The following is a 27,228-nucleotide window of genomic DNA, read 5'->3' as shown; positions in this document are numbered from 1 at the left end:
CGTGGCGACACCGGCAACACATCATATTCTTGCCACAGTCACCTCTCTCGACCAAACAGTTGCTTTGTTTGGCATACTGGACTCGCCCGATGCCCCCCCCCCCCCCCCCCCCCCCCCGCCCCGCCAAGTGGAGCTGATATGGGTGCCCGCGCACTCCGGGAATCCCGGAAACGAGGCCGCCAACCTTTTAGCCCGAGGTTCTTTAAACCGGGCTCAGGTGGCCTCGGATCGGGGATTCACGAAGGATCGCATGCACTCATTCAGTGAGCTGACCCAGGCATACAGAGCCTCTCGCCAGCTCTACCCCCCGCCCCACCCCTCCCTAGATAACAGACACGCAACACTCTGGCGCAGATTACAAACACATACTCTCCCCTCGCCCCTTACCCTAACCCACTATCATCCCTCCTTCCCCACTCCTGCTTGCGCCCTATGCCCAGAACCCTTCGCTTCTTCCCTCCACATCCTTTCCCTCTGCCCGGCGGACCCTCCCCCCGGGACCTAGAGAACCTCAAGACCTGGGAGGACTGGGAGACCCTGCTGCACTCGGAGGACCCGGCCGTGCAGACCATCGCCACCGGCCGTGCTGCCAGTGTTATGGACCTCAGGAACATAAACACTTGAGTGCAGTGGGGTCGTACGGGGACCCTGGGGCGTGCCCCGAATTCCTTTGTAAATAAAGTTTTCTCTCTCTCTCTCTCGTGGGTCCCTGGGCATGTCTCGATCCCCGGTAATGAGCGAGTTCATGCGCTGGCCCGAGAACTCTCCTCCCTGACCCCGGATGATCAGGCACCCAACCCTGCGAAAGAGGCTACATCGGTCCTGTAAACATATCATCAAATTACAACATTCTGCAAACCCAGCCGCATGACACTGCCACCACCCCACAGTACCTTGTCGCCCTCATCCAGCGCCACATGGCGACAATTACAGACAGGCTGTTTTATTTCCCCCCACCGTCTCTCATGCTTTCACCCAACTTTCCTCCTGATTGTACCACCTGTGGCGTGCCCAGATCCACACTTTTCCACTACCTTTGGGAATGTCCTTCCCCAAAGGCAGTACCCCCCCATCCCCAATCCCACTCATTCTTCCTGGGAGGCTGCTTTACGGACCGGACCGGACCGCTCAGCCCGCCGGCCAGAAATGGCTGGTGGATCGGGCTTTACGTGAAGCGCAAGCCCGTGGACTCCTGGACCACTAAGGGAACACCCTGGAAGATTTTTTTTTTTTGGTGTAATAAAGTTGTTTCCATCCATCTATCCATTCAGCGTTTCAATCATTGCGGCAGGAATTCAAACCGGCGACTTATAATCAGGGCTACGGGTGCCCACCGTGATGTGTGAGACAGTTAGTGCACTTCCTTTCCTCAAATCCAATTTTCGTTTCCTTCATTACGGCACCTCTTTCTCTCTCTGTCTTCTTTCACTCCCACCAACCTCCCTCTCCTTACGGTGGGGTTTCGGTTGTCCACCTAGATGTGAGACAATTATTGAGATTTCCTCTCCTCAAAAATTCGTTGCGTTCAAAGCTGGTTCCAACGGGGGCAAGGCGTCGCGCTGAACGGACGATGGCGTTCCATGGACTCCCACTGTTATCCCACTGTACCCTGGAAGCGCTGCAGCACGCTGTCGCGTTTAAACCAAAGCAAACAACCCAGATGAGAGCGTATCAAAGCCAATCGAAACCGAAACTGCATGAAAGTGGGTGTAGCCTTGAAATGCTCGGGTGAGATAACATCAAACACAAACACCGCAGAGGCAATCCAATTGCTGAGCACAAGGGCTCTATAGGTTTATTATCTTTCCGCGAGTGATCAGAGAGTCCGTTCATTTTGCGTAGTGAGCATAGTGGGCGTGATGAGCCTCTTGTGCGGTATGTCGGACGAACCGCCTCGCAACCATGGGTGCCATGGTCGGCAGGTGAACATGGCTGCTTCAAGTGTCGAGGGACCCCTGAGCAAATGGACAAACGTCATGAAAGGCTGGCAGTATCGGTGGTTTGTACTGGACGACAACGCAGGCCTGTTGTCCTACTACACCGTACGTACCGCTTTTTGCTGTCGTCATGGCCACATTGACTGTTGCGTAACTCTGGGCGTAGTTGCATGCTTTAGGGGGCCGTAGCAACGCACTACCGCTTTTGACCATTGCTTATCGTTTCTTCCTTTAAACGCTCTAAAACGTCGTGCTCGCGGTTTCAGTCCAAGGAAAACATGGCCCGGGGAGCCAGGCGTGGCTGCGTGCGACTTCAGGTAAAGCGTTGTTTGAGTAATGTATCATTTTCCGGGCTCCTCTGATGTGCGGGAATAACGCAGGGAGCAGTCATAGGAATCGACGATGAGGACGACAGCACTTTCACAATTCGCGTGGACCGCAAGATCTTTCACTTCCAAGGTGAGCGGCGGACTTCGCGCGAAGAATGTGGCACGTGTCATTACTTTTCCGCTCGCGAGTAACCCGAACTGTCGCTCCGGGAGCGAGCCGGGACGTCGAGCGCCCGTCGTAAAGGAGTGTCATGTTTCGGATGTGTCGCAGCGCGCGACGCAGAGGAGCGAGAGCGGTGGGTGCGTGCGCTGGAGGATACGATCCTGAGGCATACGTTACAACGCCAACCGAACACTGTAAGTGCCCGCCAAAGGACTGGTGTCGTTGAAACCTTTCATCTCTGCTCAGGCTGATCAGAATAATATCGTGAATTTAGTTGAGCACCTTGCGTAATATGTTAAGCGCAGAACTGCATGGCACTTCCAGCTTCAGACAGCATACATAAACTGTTTTCAGAAGCCAGGAGCTTACTTTTCATGCAGTACTTCTGTCCTTCCAGCGTCTGTGGGATCAAACAGGTATTGTCGCCCCAACACAGCACAACTTTGACACCAAGCTGACAGAAGCAGACTCCTACCTGCAGCTTCTCATTGAGCAGATCAGGGTAGGTGACATGGTTTTTTGCTGGCATCTTAGATTGATGGTGCTTAACAGGTGTTGTTCCTGCAGTAGATATGAAGCTATTGTCAGGATGAGGCTATTCCAATAGGGGTGGATGATAAAATAAATCAGTTGCTATGAATGGTTATATTAGATGTTAAAGATGTCCATTTAATTGACAGTAAACTTTACTGCTGTCTGTTCAGGGTTCAGTCCGCAGTGTCACAGGGTAACCAGCTGTTTTTTAATGGATACAGGCTTTATCTTAGCTTCAGTAACACATTCTGCTGGGCGAGTTGGTTCATCTTGGTAAAGAAAAGCTTTTAGCGTAAAACGGCTAAGAAAGGCCGGGGACAGAACACAGACACAAAGGAGCGCTCCTTTGTGTCTGTGTTCTATCCCCGTCCTTTCTTAGTCGTTTTGCGCTAAAAGCTTTTCTTTATCTAAGCTTGGTGCTCTGCTTCCTGGGGAAAACAGGTCTTCAAATTTTTTTCGTGCAGGCCAAACACATGAGTCGTGGCACTCCAAAGCCAAACTGCCCTTGTGCCATTAAAATCAGATCACCACCACCACTCTCTGTCCATACATGAAAATTCAGCCTCTCTGAAAGGAAGACCAAAGAGAATTTTAATGATGGCTGTATGTTGTAAAATATGCCACAGAAGATTCTGAGTGACCACCAGGCCATATTCCAGGGCTTTTATTTTTTTATAAGTGAAAAAAAAACGTGAGTCAACACTGGAGACACTCCTGAACAACTGTTATGATGCAATAGCAGAATACATTTAATTTTCTTCTTCATGCCGTCTTTGGTGGGCATTTGCATAACCAGCATGCCGTAAGCAGAACAATGAGGTTCTATTGCAGCACCACCAGACCTTGCCCTGCAGGTTTCTGGAGTAACACCGCAGATAAAGTCATGAATCATGCTGACAGTGGCTTGACTGGATTGTCTTTTGTGTTAAAAAAAGAAAAAGTTGTTTAAGCACACATGCAATTCATCGTACTTTGTTTAAGGACCTTGAACTCCTTTCTGGAAGGAAGTTTATGCTGTTTGTCTATCCCTATGGTGAGTCACCAAGTCAAGCTCCAGTAATGATGGTAAACATTTAGTTGTATTGATATCGTTGCCAGTTTGCCTGTTCACAGGGATTGCTTAAATGGGACAGCTTTCAGCTGATAATTTTGACTGAAAGCACTGCATGGAGTTATGTGAATTTAATTTACATCTTTCAGTCTGCATCCAATTTTTTTTCATCCTGCTAATAAAGTTTCAGTCAGAAGCTAACTTTTATAATAAACCAAACTGTTTTTGCAATTTCCATTTAATGTGAATGGAAATTATGGCCACTAAAAATGTCTTGAGTTGCAAAATTTCACCCTCTGTTGCTATAGGATGTTTATCGCTTGACTGAAAAATGTTCAGTTTTGGGATTTTCATGTGATACAGCAGAAGCGATAAGCTTAAAAGTAATAGTTAAAATAGTTAAAATTTTAAAACTAGAATCATTAACACTGAAGATGTGGGCGATTAGAAATGATGCTCCCCCTCTTTGCTCCTCAACTCGTACACGCTGCACAGCACACACACACAAAAAAAAGAAAAGCCAGTCCAGACCACAATCAGTCGCTCCCCATCTCGCCCAGGACACTTGGGCACGGCGAATGAGAAGGCTGGCCCAGATTCCCCTCTCTAGTGCAGTGGGGGAGGGGCGTCTAAGAATGTGCAGCGAGGTGCTGCCCTTATCAGTTGTGAACAGCAATTTTCTTAATTATTTGTAAATTATAGGGCCCACGCAAAGATTTTAAACTGGACTCAAATACTCGCAAAAACTACCCCTTCCTATTTGTTGTATTAGCATTTGACCGTCAGATCATTTCAGGGCCCTTAAAGCATGACTGCCACTGCGGCACTGTGCCTGTTTATTATGATGTCTTTGTAAGGTGCTCTAAATGATGCGAATCCAGCCTTTCAGGGAAAGCTCTAACAGAATTTGTTTTCATTCTCCGCTGGTATCACTCACCTTGCACTTTCTTGGTGCCATGTTATGTTATAAGAAATGTTGTAAGGATTAGGCATCGTGTAGTTGAATCTATTAGCTATGGTAAAAGTCTTCTGAGCCACAACTGTTATGCTTAATTTCATAGCTGTAAGCCACTGATGTAATCATGGCAAGTGTACTTTTCACAGCCTAAGGCTTTTTTTTTTTTCACGGGAGTTTCACTGCTTTCATTGTAGTCATGACAATACCAGGTTCAGTTTATGATTGTAATACAGTGCTGTTGTGCACCCACTTCAAAATTACTCCTCTTGTTGCCTTGCTGTTTGCAGCACAATCAGACTTGTGGAGAATAGACACATGGACACAACATTGTGTCTATGTGTCTGTTTACTTGCGCTGTGAATGGTATGAAGTCAGAGAACCATCCAGTGCAAGTTGTCACAGATGCTTCTCCCTTTGCTGGGAAGAGCATTTGTGCAGTACTCAACTTTCTACGCATGTCGACCTAATATGAAGCATACTTGTGGAAAACGAAAGGAGCGAGTGTAGCTGTTGGCGTTTTTGTTGCTTGTTGGTGATTTGGGGGTGGGGGAGGGGCTGTAGTAGGCACAGGCACACTGACAAAGGGACATTGGCACATTTGTGCACACAGGAGATGCCTTATCTATGTTATCAGTCTCTTTCTTCTTTCCACAATGCAATATACCTGCTGTTAAGACTGCCATAGAAAGATAACTGTCAGCAGCCATCCATGAGTGCCGAAGGCAGCGTGGTTTTGTCTTGGAGAGCAGAGCAGTGCTTTTTTCTGTGGCGTTTGTGGCTCAAAGCTTCGTTCTAGGGCTGGTTAGTTTGATGATGCTGTAAATGCAGGCTGGCAAGGTAAGCTTCACTATTGTGGAGGCTTTCGCTGGTTTGTGCTGGTTGTTCTAGATTCACACAAATCTGTCAGATTGGGAATACAGCGGTGTATACCACGTCATCCAGTGCTGAATTGCAGTTGTATGCTTGGTTATGAAATTCTGGCATTAAAGCTCACTCCCCAGTTTTCACTGGCTTAATTGGGTGCTTGCATCGTCTGTCTTGTATTACCTTATCCAAAGCACCAATTGTGTGTACCATGCGAAGGTTTAACATGCTCATTTGGTTGGTTGGTTTATGGGGTTTAACGTCCCAAAGCAACTCAGGCTATGAGAGACGCCGTAGTGAAGGGCTCCGGAAATTTCGATCACCTGGGGTTACTCGTCCCTGGCAGCAAAATGGGGGGAAAAAAAGGGAAAGCATATCTGGTACGAGGCTGTATGCAGGATGATGCGCGCAGTTTTATGCACCAAAGAACATCAGTTAACTGCGTTCCAGGACAATGGCGGGAACAGTATTTACGACCTGACCGTGCAGCTGCTGCTCACTCTCTTGTTCCTGTTCAGAGATGAATGGCGTCCTATTGAGCATTTATTGCTTGGAGCGAGCCATTTTTTTTTGTTCGTTCTGAGATTATTTTTGGTGACTCAAAGGAATAAATTAAAATAGAAGCGCGGAGATTGCTGGACCTGAAACATTTTGACCATTTCGATATAAAAAATGCCCAATGTAAAATGGCGCGGAAATATAGTGGGCATTGCGTCGTGCCACATTAAATTTTTACCACCAACTTTGAGCAGCATTTGGGCGTCATTGTGGGTGTTGTGTAAGCAGTGGTAAAAATGGTTGTGGTATCGACCGGAGCGATTGCATCGATGCACTTTGGGTGTAGTTTTGGTTTCGGATCGACACCAGCGCTACTTCCCATCCTCGTGGCGCTGACGCAAGGTCGGTTCCGGATTGTTTACACGCAGGAAGTGATCAATTAGTGGCAGATGTGAGGAAAACTTTGGGGCGCGTGCTGGTTGAAGACCGGGGCTGGCTTGCGTTTTTGTCGATAGTGTTCGCTTACGTCGTTGCAGAGCGACATTTGGATGCGCGCGAACGCGGAGCGAGCCCACGGAAATGCTTGGGCGTCTGCTCCGTTTAAAAGATAGAGCCGTGCCTATGCGCCGCCACGTGACGAAATGAACCAATGGGGGGACGCAATTGTTCCTGCGCGGAAATGAAGGATGGTGGGCCGATGGGGCCCGTCCTCGGCTAGCGGCATGCTAGCGGGGATGTGTTCTGCACACGCGCTGGTGTGCCGCCCGCTTATGCTTCTCGTGGCGTCGTTCCGCGCGCACTACGAGGGCCACCGCGGCTGAATCGGCGATCAAGGTCGCTGCTGTGCCACAAGCGGTCGCCGAGCACTTGTCCACGCGTCCGTGGCACGGCGGCTTCTCCGCACGACCGCCGATCTGTTGCCAGCTGGAGCCGGACCGCCGCGGTCGGGCGACTGTTTCCGTAGGCCGTGATCGTGGCATTCTGTTTGTTCCTGCCCCGACAGGACCTGGAGTACAGCATCGAGAAGGTTGCTGACCCGCGCGAAAGGCAACAACTGTCTGGAATCGGCAGCAATGCCAACGTGAGTGCGCAGCCCGCATGCGTTTCCGTTCGGAGCCAAAACCTTTCTCGTGTATCGCGTACACTTGCCGGTGCCTCTTCCCGTCGCAACTTTTCTTCACTCGTGTGTTTGGTAACTACGCTCTCTAGCCGACAGCAAATTCTGGGTTTACGCCGCTTACGTTATACCTGCGATTTGGGTAATCTAAGGTGTAGGTTCTGTGCGTTTTGCTCGCGCACATTGCTATTTTCTTCTGATGTACTCGGTCCGTAACATAATTAACTTCGAATTTAAGAATGCACCTCTCTGTCACTTTAAAATGAAACTTCGTGGAGCCTTTTTTTTTTTGTTACCTTTTTGCCTTAATTTTGCCCTATTTTTCTCGCGCTATGTTGTGAATACTTCCGAGTATAACGAGAGCTAATTCCGTTCTGAAACTAGTTTGGCGTTGCGATTTTGTAGCACTGTCACGAAATGCAAGTGTGGAGCTCTGTTGTCATGGGGTGGAAGCATTTGCTTTTCAGATGTATAACAGTGTGGTGTTGGGTTTTCTCAGCTGCCAATTCTCTTGCCAGCCTGTGGTCAGGAAAACTAAGTCACTGTTTTTTTGCGGCAGGCCCTGTTGGAAACGGTCAAGCACACCATTGTGTTGCTACAGATTGCTAAGGTAAGTTGTAGTCTGACTGTGCTTGAAACCAGTTTTGTAATGTCCCCTCGTGTTTGGCAGAACACAGCTCAGCCTGTGAATGGAGTCTACCCACAGCGTAGGGGAACTGAAGACCGACCTGCTCCATTAAGAACTCGAGGTATGGTTCGGAGATCATTTCCTTCACGGTTCCTCCTCATTCCCATGAGAGTGCCATCCTCAATGGTTTGCAGCTTGGCTTTAATAACTTTCAGTTCAATTGGTATTGTTAAAAAAAAGAAACTGTAATGCTGCTTAACAAATAGGAAAATTACTTAGCATGTGTGGTATAATACACAAGTGAAGTGGTTATCCCAGCTTTTTTCTCATTTTCTCACTTGTCGTGGCCCATCCTACTTCAGTGGTTTGTAGCACTAGTGATGAGAAATATGTAAAGGGAAGAGGTTCCTTCAGAGTCGTTAATTTTCCGTGTCCTTGCTTAGGCCAGCCCGCACTAATCTGCTTGAAGAAGAGCCACTGTTTGCAGTCAAGTGCTGTCCACCGTGCAGATGATGCTGCGTCCACAGCGGGCGTCCAAGCCCTCGAAGCCCCCAGGGCCCTGAGCGTTGCAGGCCGGGAAAGTGGCGGCTCGGACTCTAAAGGTGAGTCCTGTTGGTGTCCTCATTTTGTCTGTCTCAGCTAGTGGTGAGAGGGTCGTTCGATACGCATGGTAAAATAAAGATACTTTGGTTTGAGAAAATTTTTTTTATTTTTCAATACAGTCCCGCTTCAGTTCCACACACTTTGTCCAATGATGCTCCGATTCTTTTTATCCCGTCTCAAGGCCCTGAAAGTAGTCATTCACAGCGCTGGTTACCTCTTAATGTGATGAAAACATTTTCCCACCCAGCTAATTATTCAAGTTTGGGATCAGGAAGAAGTTGCATGGGGCCGAATCTAGACTACAGTCAGGCCCACTTATAACAATACTGGTTATAGCAATATATCGGATATAACAATGATCAGTCGTGGCACCATCAGCTTTACCATGTGTTCTATGGTAAAATAAACTGCTTATGGCAATGCTGTCAAGGCGCATAATTGGGTATAACAATTAAATCTAAGAATTGAGTGTCAACCATTATAGAAAAAAAAAAAAACAAGGAAGTGCTACAACCACGCCAGCAAAACCATGCTTACAACACAAAAGCGTGCGCGTGTGGGGTTGACCAATGGACTAAGCCGGCGCAGCGACGCCACGAAAGCAAAAGAACCTGTGAATGCATTCCCCTGAGCGAAAGGCCCATGCAGAGAAGAAAGTAGGGAGCATGGAGGGAGCCTTGGCGGAGCAATCCATTGTTAACGTTTCTGAGGGGTGCGCCGCTCGCAGAAAAAAATGCGCAGATGCGTTTTTCTTTGTTTTTACACTCTTAGCTACTACTGGCACTGGCAGCGCGTACGTTGTCCCATCTTCCCCTGTTCTTCGCTAACTTCCCCACGGTCCCCACTTCACAATTTTCACGTGTCCCAGGGGCAGGTGTCATCGCGTCAGGCGAGCTGCTACATTGCTGCATTGGCTAGGCGCACTATGCCTACTCCCAATCAGTCGGTGCAGTGCGCGTACATGCAGCCAGCATGGTTTTTCTCTTGTCAGCTGTCACCGCACCCTCAGTTCTGCATGCTTCTTGAATTTCCTGTGAGAATCAATCCCGGAAAGCCAGCTTGATTCCTGTGACATGGAGGTATGCGAAGCTCCCACCGGTGCAGTGATGGCAGTGCTTTGGTCATCGGTGAATGGTGAACATTTTTCCGGTCCCCTGAGGTTCAAATTAACGAGCTTTTACAGGCATTAGAACAATCAAACCCCTCCGGGTATTTACTGTCAATAAATGCTCTGAAGTTTGTCATCTTTTCTATGTTTCAGCACAACCCTGTTATAACAATTATTGGTTATAACAATGGTATTTCCATGGCACTTCAATATTGTTATAAGTGGGCTTGATTGTAAACGTATTGGGCAGAGCATTGTCTTGTTGAAATAATTTTTTTGTGGGCTAGTCTTGTCCGTGTAGTGTGCAATTCTTCTTTCAGTCGATCAAGAAGTGTTGCACAATATGGTCCTGTCATTGTATTGCCCTTTTTTTTAAAGTAGTCTATAAAAATTATTTCTTGCGAATCCAAAAAGAGTGGCCATCTCCTTTCCTGCTGACAGAAACAGTCTCCACTTTTTCTGTAGCACTTTCACCAGGGCCTGTTTACTGCTTTCACTGCTGTTTAGACTGTTGTGTAATGGTGTACCCACATCTCGTCTGTTACAAATCGATGCCAAAAGTCCTGTGGATTACAAGCAAGCATCGATAAACACTGCTTAGCAATGTCTGCCATGACGCGATCATCAGCAGTTGCAGCACCCATCGCATGCATAGCTCATTCATCTATCAATTTTCATGAAGGATATTGTGTGGTCTATCTTAGGAGATGCCTGTAATCTAAGCTATCTCACATACTTTCTCTAGGTGACCTTTCATAAAAATACAATGGATTTTTGATGCCATTTTTCGTGTGGTGACTTCCACTGGACATAAAGGAAATGGTTCATCTTTAGTTGAAGCTTGGCACGTTGAAATTCTTTAATCCAGTAGAAAATGGTCTTCAACGATAGCGCAAAGTCTCCATGGACTTCATGCAAGTCTGCTTTAATTTGAGCAGACTTCCAATGTTAAAAACAAATGTTTGATCACTGTGCGATTTTTTTTCTTTTCTTTTTTATTTTGGTGGGAATCGCTGCAGAGCACCCTTTAAATAGCTGTCAGAAGCTTGCTAACTGTTGGTGCCAGCAGAAACTAGCTCTGATGTCATGTGAAGGCCGCTCCATACCCGCCGCCTGGAAGAAAAGTGATTTGTGGTGCCACCTCTGTTATTTATGCCATACTTACCAAACAGTCCTCGTATGGTTCTCAGCCACCGCCGAATGGCAGCTATGCTTAAAATAGCAAATGTCAAAGGCAGGCCGACGAGTGCTGTATTCATCACTGTATGTTCTCCTTCATTCGTACATTCTTGTGTAACTGACCTAATAGGATAACAGACTACAAAATAGAAGAAGACAGAGGCTTGTGTAAACACACTTGGATATCCTTTTCTTTCTTTTGTTATCTTATGCGAATTCTGAATGAATGGAAAGCTTCAGGTTAGAAGATGGTGAGATGGTGTGGAAGGCGTAATTTTATTTTTCTATTTTAGCATAGCAGAGTGATGAATCAATGGATTTGCAAGTCCTGGACTGCCTCCCAACAGGCTGAAGCTTCTATTCTGACAGAACATAAGTAGAATCTCAGTGATGTGAACAAGTTGATACGAATTTCAGGAGGATACAAATTCGCAAAATTTCCCAGCCGGACTGCATTGTGTACAATATGTAGAATTTGGGATGTTCCGGACACTCTTTGTTCGTATCTTCCGTAGTGGCGCAGAAGAGCGTGCCTTGTGCGCGGCGCATACATTGCCGACACCGCAGTCACTAGTTATGCAGCATGCACCGTGAGCAGTGAGCTATGGCACATGGCCCATCACCAACTTCATGATCGCCACCCATTCGGGCTGTGTGCAGCACAGGTAGTGAGATGCAGCCATGTGGCCAGTCAGTCACGTCAACTGTAAGCAGATCTGCGTGAAGGCATTTTTCACGCTTCTGCATACGGGTTTTGCTTGTCTTTAATGATACGAAATTTCGGATGATATGAGTTTTTTTGCAATATTGTGATATTCGCATCATCAAGATTCTTCTGTAGCATCATAGTCACTTGAGCTACTTGTCTGCACCATCAGTTGCCCTGTTCTGTGCAGTGCATTTAGATATGATTAAAGCTAACCTTTGCGGGAATGCTTAGGAAGTTTGTGGGGATAAAGCGGGCCACAGCTGTATAGGACAGGGTTAATTGTGTCTTGTGGGTTGTGCAGTGGGTGTAGTTAGGCTGATCATAATGATGGAAGCTGACCTGGCAAGTGTGCTGGCTTTGATTTGCATGCACCTTACCATGACTAATTTTGTAGCATAAGCCTTTAAGGGATTCCTTTAAAGGGTCCCTGAAAAGGGTGTTTGAGGTTGCCAATAATACGCTTGCGTTATGTAGAGTACAGGAACTGATGTTCATGCCGCGTACAGGACCTCAAAAGCAAACAATCATTTACAATATATTTTTAAAAGTTCAAGTCTCCACACTTCGCGGCGAACTGCAGTGCCGAGCTTTTGCCCGAATCCGCGCACAGCTTGTCATGCAGTGCTCGTTACGTCAGCAGCGGAGGGCTGTCATTGGTTGCTGGCTGCTGCAGCCGGAAGCTCTGCCCCCTCCTCTTGCGCTCGTCAGCAGCGGGCGGAGAGTGACCAAGTGGGTGGGGCCGACAGAGGAACACTGTCATTTCAGCGTGCAAAAAGTGACGAGAGGAGAGAGAAAGGCACGAAGACTCGTAAATTCAAATTTAGACTACAGATTACTCAGGTTCCACAAAAAAACGCACTAAAATTCTCTCTGGAGGATATTTATGAAGCGGTGTCCTCTAACATCCTAGGCATACCACACCTTTATTTGGAGCCCTTTCAGAGCCCCTTTAAGTGTTGTCACATCACTGTTGTGCTCGGCGGAGGCTAGCCATTGGCAGCCGCAATGAAGGAGCCTTAACTTAAACTTACTGCTCTATGATAAGGGAACTGTTACTCATTAGCATCCACCCAAGTGCAGCCATACAGCTATAAAAGAAAGCTGCACAGCTTTCACAGACGCTTCACAGTCAGAGAAAAACTCGTGAGTTTTTGTTTAACTACGATGTTTCTGTCGAAGCTGCACAGCTTTCCTTTGTAGTCATATGAGTGCGCTTGGGTGGTTGCTAATGAGTAATTACTCCCTTAAGTACAAATCTACTCGAGTTTTACGTCAAATACGCAGTTTCTGTGGATGCTGATAAGTATAGTTACTCCCTTATTACAAATACTTCACCTTGGAGGATTCCCCTAAACACTGCACCAGTACCACACAGTAATGAGAAGAAAGGTTCTTGATACATCCAAGACATTATCGTTGTAGCTTTATCAGAGAATGTGTTCGTTTGGACTGTGAAGTGCAGTATGTGTTGGCTGGACAGGAGCTTTTATTTTCATATCAATCAAATCAGATTTATTTTCCAACATTGGTACAATGTTGATGGCTTCCCTGGCAAACAGATGTGAATACAGCTTGACAAGGTCAGGGAGCCATTTTGGCAGCAGCGACTTTACAAACACAGTACAGTGGTTCAAATACAAGTGAAAATTGCAATAGAATACATACAGTGACCTTACATACACAATACAATAGTTGAACTACAAGTGGATATTGCAATAGAATATATGTGCTCTATTCATCAGCATAATTTAGCTAGAAAAAAGAAAACAATCGGCATAACAGTAAAACTGCGCTACAAATGAATGGAATTAGTACTAAAAAGGGTGAGGTCCCGATGAGAAGGCTAGCAATACACTCACTGCGTATGTCCAATCACACAATTTCCACAACAGAATCAAAACTGAGTTCAAAGAAAATTACCCAGAAACAAATATGTCACGGCATGCTATACGAGTTAGGATAATGGAACCATAAAAATGTGTTTTGAGCTTGTTTAGCAGAAATGGTGCATTGTGCGTTAATGTTTGCAGAAGGTAATTTGTGTGTTGCCGCAGCATAAACCATTCCTCAGATGACCTGGTTCGATGTGTCCAAGTGTGAAATGTAAGAGTACACAGTTTCTTCAGGAACTGCTGGTAACATACGCTTGAAAGGTGCAGCAGGTATAGTAGACTGTAATTGTAAATTTGCTGTATACTAACTTGAATTGAGCGAACAGATCATGAGTCTGGTGACAGTGTGAAACATTAGCAATGCAGCAAACAACCTTCTTTTCAAGCCAGTGTAGTATAGTTGTTTTTTTTTTTGTAGTCGTAGCCCAAATTGACGTGCATTAGTTAATGTGGTACCAAAAGATTGAGTGAAGAACTTGAAGTTTAATATTAGTTGGAAAAATGTCTCAAGGTCAGCCGACAGCGGAAGAGAGCTTTTTGACTAGTTGCTGTACATACACATCCAAAGTCATACTGTGCGACAGTACCTCTCCTAAAACTTTGTGCTCTTCTACTGCATCACAAAAACACCTGTTGCAAAATGCTGCCAAAATTTTTTTACCACATCTGGTGTGTCTCAGCAAGGAGGTTATGAAGAAAGGAAAGGTGTTGTGTGTTAAGCAGGGTGCAGCATGTGGAACACTCCTGACGCTTGGCTGACCGTTCTTTGCTGTGGCACACATGTATATGAGCTAAGCCTCTGCAGTCTCTTCCTTCTTGCAGGGAAGCTGGCAGTGGTGCATTTTGTTTTCAACAAACGGCATTGGTCCAGTGATGGTTTAGAGCACCTTTAACTTTGTCTTGGTTTGGCAGTGCAGTGACGAAGCAGGTTTGTGCATCGCGGTCTCTCTTCTTGCCACAAACCCAGTACCACCGGTGTCCTACTCGAGTGACGACGAAGACGAGGAGTTCTTCTTTGACACTCAGGAGGAGACGGAACACGTGCCTCCCTCGCACCCCATGCCCCAGCCACTGTGAGTGTGCTCGCTGACTGAACACTGGCAAGCTGGCCTCAACTATAGTCAGATACAACTTAAGTCTGCAGTGAAGCTCCGCCCACATGCAGCCTCTGCGCACAGAATTCCTCCACGATGAAAAAATAGTCTGCTGATTAAGCATTCTGGTTACCTAAACAAAAAGCTTATCACAAGAAAAAGGCTATGAGCTTTAGAATTTTGATATGTGGATAGTTTGATATAGTCAAACATTAAAAAACTGATTTCGTCTACTGTCGCGACTGGCCAGCGGAGTAATACAAGAAGCCGTGGACCGCGGCCCAGTGTTAGCAACTGCTGTTTTTTTTTAAGTTGTATTCTACTATAACTAGCATAGAAGTACAGTCGCCGACCGATTTTTCGGACTCGGCGGGACCCGGAAAATGGTCCGAATAATCGAACAGTCCGAAAAATCCGTGAACTTAAAAAAATAAACAATTCTGCGAAAAAACAGCTTTCAAAATAGCGAAAATAATCGCTCCCCATGTTCGGCCGACATGCGATAATATTAGACTCTGTCTGAGTCATAACCATGCTTTCTTCATGTCCGCACCCTATTACATCATGATACCAGATAGTGCGACGCGGCCGTGGTCTTGCGGCGAATGAATGCACTCGCTGCACGAAGCAAGAACAGTCAGTCAGTCAGTTTGCATGAGGCAATGACGTTCGCAAAGACCGAGCTAACCCATGGGTAACCCACGGGAAGACGCGAGCGGAAGCGGGCGCCTCCGACCACCCCCCCTCTCCACGTGCCGCGGAGGGGGGGTACTGCAGCTGTTCCGCTATACCATTCGTTTTCCATGCGATCGCGCGCCCTTTGTAGGGCATCTCGATGGCAATGGAGAGCATCTTATCTTGAATAGCAACGGTGGAGAACAAATACCCAAGCCTATCCAAGCCAGTCCGATTCCGTTTAAATCCAAGATGGCGCCTTTCGCAGTGGCGCCAAACGGGTTGGTTGTGATAGCGATGTCCGCTCGCGTCTATATTAGGCTGAAATAACGAACTTTCGGCTGAAAAACGATCATGACAATATTGTTGGCGGCTTTTTTAGTCCAAAAATTCGAACTGTCAGACACCACAAAGTCCGAAATATCGGTCGTGAAAATGTACACATTCCTATGAGGTGCGCGACGGTTCCTCAGCAAAGTCCGAAATATCGCGCTAGTCCGAATTATTGGAGTCCGAAATATCAGTCGGCTACTGTATTTCTTGGTGATCTGGCTGATAAGTGGCGTGACAACTGCATGGGGATAATCGGACTGCTTACTCGCATAAGAAATAAGGCCATGCACGAATTACCTTCCCTTTGTCCTTTCTTTCATGGAAGTATTTGTGAAAAAAAAAAACAAAACAAAAACAATGTGGTGATAGAGCAGAACGAAGAAGGTTCCAGTGGGTGTAGTAGGCAGTGTTGCACTGGGCAAGTGCTTTGTGACCAACTCAGTTATGAGAGCAATGAACGTACCCTGCTGTCTCCTGATGTGAGTGGTATTTATGTAGGAGAGGAAGGGTGTCAACCCAGCTAATCACAGAACGAGCTGCTGCTTGACTGCTATCCCGCTTGTGTCATTTATTTTCTGTTCTCTTTCCAGTTTTCACACCTAAACTGTAGAGGGCAGGAAACCTTGTGTATGGTCCATCTGTGTATGGACCATATATGACTTGTCACACTGGCTTTCAGGGAGGTATATGAGTGATATGTGGATGCATTTCTGACGAATGTCTGGCAGTTTTATGAGCCAAACAAATGCAGCCCAGCCTTTTATTCCTGATATACACTGATAATTGCTTTAGCAATCTGCTGAATCCACAAAAACCTATAGAGCACCATGTTATACAGGGTCTGTTCTGAAAGTAGTAGGACTGGTTTTTTCCTGGGCGAACGAGCGGACGAGAGGTGGTCTGCGCGTGCAGGATCGTTGAAGGGGGATATTGGGAATGCTGGGGAAAATCGGCAGCCGGCTCTCGGCCGTTGAAGAGAGGAGGTCGCTTGTACTATGAACCCCTATCGAAACGTCTCGTCATGCAGAATCGTCGAGCGTTTACTGGATCAGCGATACGCAATCAAATTTTGAGTAAATCTTAGTAAAACGGGCAAAGAGACTCACAACATGATTAAGGACGCCTACGGTGACGCTTCCATGGGTAGATCACGTGTTTTTTGAGTGGCACAAGCTTTTTCGAGAAGGTAAGGAAAGTGTGGAGGAAGACGACCGCTCCAGACGCCCTTCGACCAGCAAGACCAATGAAAATGTGTAGCGAGTGAAACATTTACTTAACAGTGATCGTAGATTGAGTATCAGAATGATTGCTGATGACTTGAGCATTCCTCAAACCCAAGTTTTTGAGATCGTGACAGAAAGCTTATCTATGAGGAAAGCGTGCGCAAAGTTGGTGCCGGGAGTGTTGTCAGAGGAGGAAAAGGCCAACCGGTAGGATCTTCTTCATCATGTGAATGAGGACCCCGATTTTTTGCCCAGCACAAGGCGGCAACGCTGCCTCAGCCCCCCTATAGTCTCGACATGACCCCGCCAGACTTTTTTCTATTCCCGAGAATAAAATCGACGCTCGAGGGGAAACATCATGGATCGGTAGAGGTGGTTCAACAGGCCGTGACGAGGGAGCTAAACAGCATTCCGGTCCAGGCGTTCCTGGAGGCGTACGAAAGCTGTAAAACTCATTGGCAACAGCGTGTAGGTGCGGAAGGGTGCTACCTTGAAAAATTGTAATCGTTTGTACTATTCTCTTGAATAAATTTTGTTTAAAAAAATGAGTCCTACTACTTTCAGAACAGACCATGTATAAGAGGCCTTCTTTGATGCATAGTCTTCAGGGGGATTCTGTACTTCTTTTTTTTTTTTTTTTTTTATTCATGCAGTGCTGAAGCTCGTACCACTGAGGCCACAGCTGACAAGTCCGCCACCGACGTTATGAACTCTGCCTCTAGTTCACAAGTGACCGCACCTCTTTACTCTGTGTATGATGGTGAGAAGCTTCCTGTCCATCTCATAAAATATCTGTGCAGTAATTTGTCACATTTCTCACAGTATTGAGCAGGCAGAGCAGAGAGTGTTTGCACAGCAATGATGTACAGGGTGGTTCTTTAGTCCTCCTCACAGGTATATATTCCCGTGTACTATCCTCCCTGTACTACACACATGTGAAGCCATTTTCCCTGAGGCTAGACAAATAAAATGGTTAAAAAAAAAGGAATGTCATAAAAATGCGAAAAATTAAATTTTTCAAAAATAGCGTATTCAGGTCCAGTATATTCTAAAAGTACTTGCCTACAAAGTTTCAAGGTCTAATTCAACCTCCAGCTACCAAAATATCAATACACTTGTTGCCTCCGAAGTGCCAAAATGGTGATTATGGAGCAAAATGGAGCAGAACTTCGCGCCCGTTGCGTGCTGCAACCATATCCCTGATAGCAATCATCTTGGCCTTGTTAAAAAGCTGGCACTCTTCCCTTGTATTACTCACTGGTCTGAAATCCTCTCTGAATGTCTCCATTCTACCATCACCTCGGGCCTCTACAACAACCTCTGAATGGCTGGCGCACGCAGATCAAATGTGATTTCCTCAACTTTGTTTTTTTTCTATCGTGACTAGCCTTGTGGAAGTTTTTGTTTTAAGTTTTCTGGTGCAGTTTCAATTAACCTTATACCATTGAATTCAGAAAGACCTAAACTGTGGAGCTACGCTATTTTTTTATGGCTATGTTAAACATATTTGAATATATCAAATTTTGTGAAAATTATATTTCTATATGATGGTGTGCCTCAGTAACAATATAAATATCATACATCCGCATGGTAGCTCTTTGCCTACAGCTTCATTTCAGTTGAAACCAGAAAACATTCAAGGAAAGTGTCGTAATTACCTGTAAGAAGTTATCTAATTTGGCTTGAGTTATTTTTTCATAACATGGGAACTAACTGAGATGTACTGACACTAATTACATTTTCGAAAATAGTAGGACAAAATACCTATAAACACCTGATTTCATGACGGCATCTCTAATAAAAATTTTCGTTTTAAGACCCGTGTCTCCCTTCAAGTGCGCAAAGTATTAATGAACCATAGTATTATTAATGGGAGTATAGTTTCTGTGATGTACAGAGGACACTTCTCACGGATTCTTTTGTTCTTGTCATTCACAGCTGCCTATGAAGATGATGCTGAAGATGAATGTAAGTAGTCCTGACAAGCATTTGCTCATTTCTTAGTCTCTTCTATTGTCCACATCCTGTGTTAGCATGTCTTTCCAGCAGGAGTAAAGGTGCTGAGATACAGAGTGCCGTTTGAACAAGACATGAACTGGGGAAGTTGTCAGTCTTGCTAACATTGATTGTGCCAAAGAATGGTTAGATAACCGCAGTGCAGAAATCCTTTTGCTGCATTGACATGCGACAGCAGGCAGTGATTATCAAATCGTCACCTTTCTGCGTACCATGCTTTCAAGTGTTGATCTGGCTCATGCTGTTTCCACAGCCTAGCCCTGGCTCGTTAAAAGACCTCGTGCAGCAGCAGTGTAGACTTAGAAGCTGCCTGCCTCAGTCTTCCCTGTGGGAGTTGAGTTGATGTGTGCTGCCATCTGACCTTGCAGTGGGCTCCCTGGAGGGCCAGAAGAGCGTTTTCTCGCACCTCCTCTCCCAGGTGCGCATTGGTATGGACCTCACAAAAGTGACCCTGCCCACCTTTATATTGGAGCGACGGTCCCTCTTGGAGATGTACGCAGACTTCTTTGCTCATCCAGACGTCTTCGTCAGGTGAGAACACCCTCCAGAGGCCACTGTCCACAGGCATTTCGCTCTTCTGCACTGTTTCTGGAAGGAATTGCGCCCTGTTTCTGTGCCTTGGGTAGAAAACTGAGGGTGATATTTTTTTTAAGTAATTACTAATTACTTTACTAGAAACCTCTGAAAAGTAAATAAATTGCATTAAAAATTACTGCTGTCAAAAATGTTTTGATATGGCATTACAGTTAGTTTCCAAAATTAAATTGCACTTTGGTTTCAACACATAAAAAGTTGTGCATTGGTCATAGTTCACAGAGAATTTTCAGATTTCTTTGTTTGTTCCGCCACTGAGCTTTAAAATCAAATTTAGCCCCTCTTTGAAGAAAGGTAGCCTTAGTGCTGAACAGCCGCTTTGCTGACATAGATGAGGTCAACTTCTCTCGTCACTCTTGAGTCAAAAAGTTCATCATTCAATGCATAATATGGTCCCACTTTCTTGATTTCATAGAATTTGTAATTCGCGTAAACAGCAGGAGTACATCGACTGCTTGTTTGATGTTCCGGAAAGGCACTGGGGCACAGACAATCTGCAGATTCTGCTGTTCAGTTGACCCATTATGGAGGCATGTTGGTGGAAATAAACTGCATGTAGTTGTGCCGCTGTCACTTATGTTGCCCTTGAGGTAAAGGTAGGGCTTCAAATCTAGCCACAGAAGCTAGATTTCCCGAAAACTCGCGACCAGGTTTGCTAGATGTGAGTATAAACTTCTTGTCAGTGCGGCAATGTGACAATATATATAAAGCAGTCTAGTGGGAAGTACTTGCTCAAGCACTCCTCTCAGTGTGTCTGTCATCATCAGCCTGATTACACCCACTGCAGGGTAAAGGCCTCTCCCATGGCTCTCCAATTAACCCTCTCCTTTGCCAGTTGCGGCTACCATGTTCCCGCAAACTTCTAAATCTCATCCGCCCATCTAACTTTCTGCCGCCTCCTGCTACATTTGCCTTCTTTTGGAATCCACTCCGTTGCCCTTAAGGACCAGCGGCTATCCTGCTTTCACATTACATGCCCTGCCCAAGCCCATTCCTTACTCTTGATTTCGACTAGGATGTCATTAAACCGCGTTTGTTCCCTCAGTGTATGTCCCGGCCGCCGCGGTGGCTCAGTGGTTATGGTGCTCGGCTGCTGACCCGAAAGACACGGGTTCGATGCCGGCCGCAGCGGTTGAATTTTTTTGGAGGAGAAATTCTAGAGGCCTGTGTACTGTGCGATGTCAGTGCACGTTAAAGAACCCCAGGTGGTCGAAATTTCCGGAGCCCTCCACTACGGCGTCTCTCATAGCCTTAGTCGCTTTGGGACGTTAAACCCCATAAAACCAAACCAATCAGTGTATGTCCCATCTACTTCTCTGCCTCTGTCCGCTGTTTTATTCGTGCTAGTTAACATGTCGCAGCCAGTGTCCCAGCACCAACTAGCCCAACCTTCTTGTTTAATCGTTTAATCACGCCCATTCTGCCCTTTTCCTCTCTCTTAAAGTTACTCCTATCATTTTTCTTTCCATAGCTCGCTGCGTTTCCTTTAATTTAAGTAGACCCATTTTCGTTAGCCTCCACGTCTCCGCTCCATAGGTGAGTACCGGTGAGATACAGCTGTTGTACACTTTTTTTCTTGAGGGACAGTGGTAAACTGTCATTCATGATCTTAGAGAACCTGCCACATGCGCTCCACCCCATTCTTATTCTTCTAGTTATTTCCCTCTCATGGTCCGGATCAGCGGTCACTACCTGCCCTAAGTAGACGTATTCTCCAACTACTTCCAGCACCTCGCTACCAATTACGAACTGCTGTTCCCTGGCTAGACTATTGAACATTACTTTGGTTTTCTGCATGTTAATTTTCTGCACCTACGCACTGTGCAATACGTGGTCGAGGAGCTCTCCTGGTGGCCTTGTGGCACGTCTGTGTGCAGTGCTGCAAGATGCGTAGCAGTCCTGTCGACTCCTCACCGCGACGGGGCTAATGCGCGCACGTACATCGCGTCTCTCCGTGTGCACCGCTTCGCTGGAGCGCTGGCTGTTGCTGGTCACACGTTTTTCTTGCTTACAAGACGCTCAGCCTTGCAAATTCGAGGCCAAAGCACAGGTGATACAAGGAGCACAGACTCATTATTCAGTAAAAGTAATTTCGCTAGTGAATAATTTCTTTTGCTGTCAAATTACTGCTGCAAATTAATTATTTACATTGCTTAATTACCAGCCCAGAAAAGTAGTGAAATAATTACAAATAGCTGAGAAAAGTAATTTCATTACACTAATTACTATGATGCCTGATTTTATGCAGATGTTCTATTTTAAGAACATTGGATTCTGCTACAGCCAAATGCCAAAGACAAGCAATATAGGGTCTCCCACATTACACTAGTTGGCATAAATGCTTTCCCATTCTGCCTAACAAATATGTGACCAACAGGTTTGTGGAGCATTTTTGGGTGGCGCATCTGTGGGCAGTGTCCCAGGTGCATGCTAGGTGTGTTGGACCTGCCGCAGGTCTTCCGGCTCTCACCATAGTGGTTTTCTCTGATTTGCTCTCTATAATTAGTGAAGACATAGCAGGCAGCTATAAGGTAGTCTTCATATGGCAAGAAGAAGAAATTCGCACTGCAGAGACTGTTGAAGTTATTTCAGACAACATTAGCATTTTGTATAGGGGAAACGCCAACATTTAAAAAATGGAACATAATATAAGAAACATCCTTAGTCATTTTAGATGTGGCTACATTTTTTTTTCATGATTAATTTAGAAAAAATGCTTGAATTGTCAGTAGGAATTTTAATTTTTGTAACATTTCTTCATAGTGTGGCGTTTAAAGACTCCACCCGCCTACCTAGCCCTAATACATCACATACAAAATAGTGCAAAATAGCAGCGCCTGTTTGTACGTCTCTTCCTGTGGTCCATGGCTTTTTTTTTTGCACTGTTCTAGAATGAAAAGTGCAATGTGTATCATAGCAGTTCATCACCTCAGAGTGTCACTATCCCCATTTATTATAATCTTGCCATACTCTCCGCATGCCATAACACTTCCCTCAGGCTATCATTACTCTTGTATCGCCTAGAAAGAAATGATGCCCCAGTCACATGTATACAAAGAGCTTGCCTGACTCTAAGATATATATTTTCTTACTATGAAAATCTACTTATATCGACTATCTGTAGCAAGCATATTATTCTCGGGCATATCGGCTTGAAACTCTTTGCCACACATTGTGATAACTAGTCCTGCCCCGTTGTCATTTCCAAGGACAGTGAAACAATTCTTGTTGGTTTTTCGAATGTAATAATGTGCCTAGTATCCGTTTTCCGTCTACTTCCTTGTGTTTGTATTGTCTTATTAGTACTGATCGATCTTTTGAGATCATGCTTCTCACTGTCCATTTTCTAATACATTTTATTGATATTGACTTTTATGCATTTGTTAAGCATTTCAAATTTATATGCTGTTTGCCTTTTGTTGGTGTCTTTTTGGGGTTTGTTAATTGATGCTTGTTTCCCTTTATCACCTGCCATGCATTGACTCATATCTTTTGGTTGTTTGTTACCTAAAAGGTCCCTCTGACAGTTTTTTACACTGCGACCTCCTCATGTTAATTACAACAGCATTCCCAGTTGTCTTGCATGATTTCTGAAATTAATGTAAAAATGCATGAGGCGCCTGTACTTTTACGGACACAGTAGTACTTATGGTGAGTGAAATAAGCACTGCACAAAGCTTCAATCTTGTTGCAGCTGCCGCGGTGGCTCAGTGGTTATAGTGCTCGGTTGCTGACCCGAAAGATGCTGGTTCGACCCCGGCCGCGGCGGTTGAATTTCGATGGAGGCGAAATTCTAGAGGCCGTGTACTGTGCGATGTCAGTGCACGTTAATGAATCCCAGATGGTTGAAATTTCCGGAGCCCTTTGCCACAGCGTCTCTCACAACCTGAGTCGCTTTGGGACGTTAAACCCCATAAACCAAACCAAACCATCAATCTTGTTGGTTGTGGCACACACTCTGAGTGCAGCAATGCAGTCTCTGTCCTTCTCTCCTTTCTTGGGTTACTACTGTCATTGACCAGCATTGCTGCCCTAAAGTTGGTGCAAGAGCCCAGTTGTTATGGTTGACATCAGCAAGGCTAAGTAAGGCTACATAAGGCTAAGCTAGGCTACGTAAGCAAGGCTAAGTAAGGTATAGGAAGGAAAAAACTTCCATACCTAGTCACTGTGTGCAGCCACTGTGTTCATGTCTGTTGGTGCCTATAGTTTCCTGTTGAGCCATCTGGCAGCATGTGCTGTCGCAGGCGTCAGTGAAGTTGCTCCTTGTGTGTTTTACTCTGGGTGGCCGCAGCATAGTGGACCGGGACGACCCGAAGGAGCGGATGGTGGAGGTGGTGCGGTGGTACCTGTCTGCCTTTCATGCTGGCCGCAAGAGCTCTGTGGCCAAGAAGCCGTACAACCCAATCTTAGGGGAGATCTTCCGCTGCTACTGGAGGATTGGTGACAAGCCTGGGGTGCGTATCCTCCATTTGCACAGGACTGCTTGCGGTTTCTATTGTACCGTATTTAATCGCATAAATTTGGGCACCCCGAATTTATTGCCCTTTTGTTTGGAAAAAACTTTTACTCGCACATTTTATGCTCTCTGCTTTGCCAGACTGTCAGCGTGCATGTGCGTGTGTTCAAGGTAGGCTTGGGTGTGAGTGGCGAGGGGAACAACTGCGGGTACTGGCAGTCACTTTCCCAGATGAACAGCTGCAATAACAAACTTGCGGTAACCGGCGGTGCACGGAACTACCCTACAGTTCTCTGTTCGGTTTGCCGGGCCACATGAGAGGGTTCCGGTTTGTCGCCTTTTATCTCCATTTGCCTCTGACTGCTGGCTTCGCAATTGTATCATTGCATGTTTATTGCTTTGAGCTGCGCATGCGCCGTCATTCCATCCCGTGGTGAACTACGTAACATGGGGCAGGGCGTAATGAAGTAGGTGTCCTATTTTTTGAGTCTACTGTTTTCTTGCCAGTGAGGAGTGGAGTTGGAGGGCCAACGTACAAGTGGCAATACATGATATACTATATTGCTCGTTACAACCTTGTGGCAACAGACAGTCTGTGCATGCTTGTGGCGACAGACATGAGCAGACAGATCTGTACCTGTCGGGTGTCTGGGGCCGGACTGCCAACACTGAACACATGCCGTAACTGGCACAGTGGCGTGCGTCAGGGGAGAGATTTAGCGTCGCATGATGCGCTTCTACGTGCCGCCAGTGCTTATTAGTCCCGACAGGGCCAGCATGCAAACAGCTGGCCGGCGCCTTGTGACATCCTCAGGGCGATCTGCGCACGAGCTCTGGCTCCCCGCAGAAGCGGACCATGTTATGCTAAACATCTTTAATCAGAGGACGTGCGGCTCCCTTGACTTAAGTGAAATGAGTCTGAGATGACTGCAGCCTTCTCTGCATGAAATCGCTAAACAAGCGCAATGACATGAGCACAAAGGGGAGCTAGCATGAAACACATGAAGATGTGTGCCCCTTTCCAACGCTGGGTGCCGCAGGACACGTGGCGCGTATGCCTAGCAGGTGTTATGAAGCCACTGCTTAAAAGCAACATCTGCACAATGATGCAATTTCATTTAAGAGCAGTAGTTGGAGGCCCCGCATATAAGGTCTCACACCCCACAGATGCATCGGTCACCGCATGTAGCTTGGCTCCCCCTGTTTCCGATGGCCATTTTTGCAGAAGGTTGACACAGCTTCAGTGAGTGTGACAAAGCTTCAATTCATTCTCTCTTGTAGAGTGAAAGCACTACTTCACGGCGTCAAACCGAATCAAGAATCTCGGGGCATACCTGACCTTGAGGGTGCAGAAATAAAATAAATTGCTGCGACTGGGTTCGAATTAATAGTGGCGTGAACAGACCAGCTTCACTGGCCACTACACAAGAGCACTGTGCTATCGCCGCAGCTGGTTACGCCTCATGTTAAGCTGCAACACACACTCATGCTGTGTGTTGCACATCGTCGTCTGCATCAACTTCCATCTGTGGCACGAACAGATCAGATCAGCTTAACCTCTATCAGAGCTTAACTTGAGTCTAATATCATCACCAGGCATGCCAACAACCTAGCAAAGCAAAACCATGAGCCAACCAGGCTAAACACATGCTTTCTCATGTTGACTCGATTTAACTACGTTAAAACACCACCACCTTTTAGTGTGATAGTGTGGAAAGCTCCGTTCTCCAGAAAATCCAGTGTCAGTGTTGTTGGCTTCGGCGTTATGAGTGAAAAATCACGGCCATGGCTCTGGCAGGTGGTCCCCAGAGAGCAGCCTACGAGGCAGGTGGAGCACCTAGGTCACGTGACCTTGTGGCGTCATCACAACCCACCAGATTGTTAGCAAACTGCCCACCGCAGCAGGTGCCAGTTTAATTAATGTTTGGTCACTCGGGAAGAGCAACCTGGGCCACACAAGGCCCACCGCTGGGAGCACCTGCCATCGCAGGCCAGTGGCACATCGCTTAACCATCGCTTAACCGCTGCACCACTGCGCCAGGAGGGGGCGAGAGGATTTTGAGGGATATATGAACGTACAGTAGAGAATGACCTTCTGCAGACATGGGAATTGCCTCTTTATGACCTTCTGCAGATATGGGAATTGCCTCTTTATGACCTTCTGCAGACATGGGAATTACCCCTTTATGCTATCACTTCATATCCTTAATGCAGAGCTTAAGTGTCCCCTCCAATTTTTTTTTTCACGTAATGGCCTTGTGTATTCAAAAAACACATGATTTTTAAAATGCATATTGTGCTGTTCAACCTTTATGTGTGTCGGAAAAGTATTCAAAATATTCGCTTTGAACCAAGAAACTACTATTTGTACATGGCCAGTGTAATCTCCAAAACTGACTCAACTGTAGCTAATGCCACATTGACTTCATGCTGCACAATCTCGCTCACCTTCTAGCTGCACCTGTTGATACTGCATGTGGGAGGGCAATTCATTGTGCTGCTGCAGGTAGTGAGCACTGCACGTTCTTTGCACTGCTGCATGAGAAGCTACCCATGTAGGCACGCCATGTACAATAAGGCAGCTGTTGCCCCAGCAGGATGTGTCACCCTGCTGAACTCTCCTTGCCTCCATTTGGTTTCAATTTCTTGGCCTCCTGTTTCACCTTTCAGGCACCCATCAAAGATGGTCCTGTGCCATGGGCCACCACGAATGACCTAACCTTCATCGCTGAGCAAGTGTCTCACCACCCCCCCGGCAAGTGTTTCCACTGCCATGGTTCTATGCACTTGAATTGGATTCTGCTTTACTGAGGCAGCAGCTGTCGTACGGTCTGGCTGCTTAATAGACATGTGCAAATTACAAGTGCGCTATGGACATCAGCAGCAGCAGCAGCCTGACTACGCCCACTGCAGGGCAAAGGCCTCTCCCATGTCTCTCCAATTAACCCTGTCCTCTCCACAGGGTTAATTAGACAGGGGACAGGGTTAATTGGAGAAGGGCAATGGACATAAAGGTAGACAAATGTGCAGAAAGCACGAGCCCCCCTCCCCCCCCCCTTTTGCACGCTTCCCTCATACAGCACGCCACACAGTGTGAAAGAGAATACATTTAAACGACCCATACCTAGGTCCATGTTCTTGTAAAGGAACGAAAAGATAGTTTAACCCCATGCGGTCAAGCCTGATATGTTGCCAGAAAGGGAGTGACATTGTGGTGTGTTAGCTCTTGACACAGTTATGCAATAATACAGCAGAAAAATTAAAGCA

General features: G+C 46.2%; 1 protein-coding gene across 2 annotated transcripts in view; it reads left to right on the top strand.

The window, feature by feature from the left end:
• The first annotated feature begins 1,813 nt into the window (after window positions 1-1,813).
• LOC149341905 (oxysterol-binding protein-related protein 9-like) overlaps window positions 1,814-27,228 on the top strand; it is a 49,573-nt gene continuing 24,158 nt past the window's right edge. Inside the window, exons 1-15 of one of the 2 annotated variants that reach the window (XM_089544200.1) lie at window positions 1,815-2,042; window positions 2,204-2,254; window positions 2,318-2,396; window positions 2,538-2,623; window positions 2,827-2,931; window positions 7,338-7,415; window positions 8,011-8,061; window positions 8,122-8,200; window positions 8,589-8,681; window positions 14,538-14,643; window positions 17,549-17,655; window positions 18,834-18,863; window positions 19,280-19,442; window positions 23,797-23,959; window positions 26,632-26,716. In XM_089544200.1, coding sequence (XP_089400326.1) covers window positions 1,860-2,042; window positions 2,204-2,254; window positions 2,318-2,396; window positions 2,538-2,623; window positions 2,827-2,931; window positions 7,338-7,415; window positions 8,011-8,061; window positions 8,122-8,200; window positions 8,589-8,681; window positions 14,538-14,643; window positions 17,549-17,655; window positions 18,834-18,863; window positions 19,280-19,442; window positions 23,797-23,959; window positions 26,632-26,716 — 1,459 coding nt within the window. In that variant the 5' untranslated portion in view covers window positions 1,815-1,859. Of the gene's footprint in view, window positions 2,043-2,203; window positions 2,255-2,317; window positions 2,397-2,537; window positions 2,624-2,826; window positions 2,932-7,337; window positions 7,416-8,010; window positions 8,062-8,121; window positions 8,201-8,588; window positions 8,682-14,537; window positions 14,644-17,548; window positions 17,656-18,833; window positions 18,864-19,279; window positions 19,443-23,796; window positions 23,960-26,631; window positions 26,717-27,228 lie in introns of both variants that reach the window. The other variant, XM_089544201.1, reaches the window with a different exon arrangement.

This window comes from Amblyomma mixtum, chromosome 5 (assembly GCF_055824585.1).
Source record: "Amblyomma mixtum isolate Tamu chromosome 5, ASM5582458v1, whole genome shotgun sequence".
Taxonomy (NCBI): Eukaryota; Metazoa; Arthropoda; class Arachnida; order Ixodida; family Ixodidae; genus Amblyomma; species Amblyomma mixtum.
Note: the sequence above shows the minus strand (reverse complement) of the source record. Positions and strands in the feature narration are given on the sequence as shown.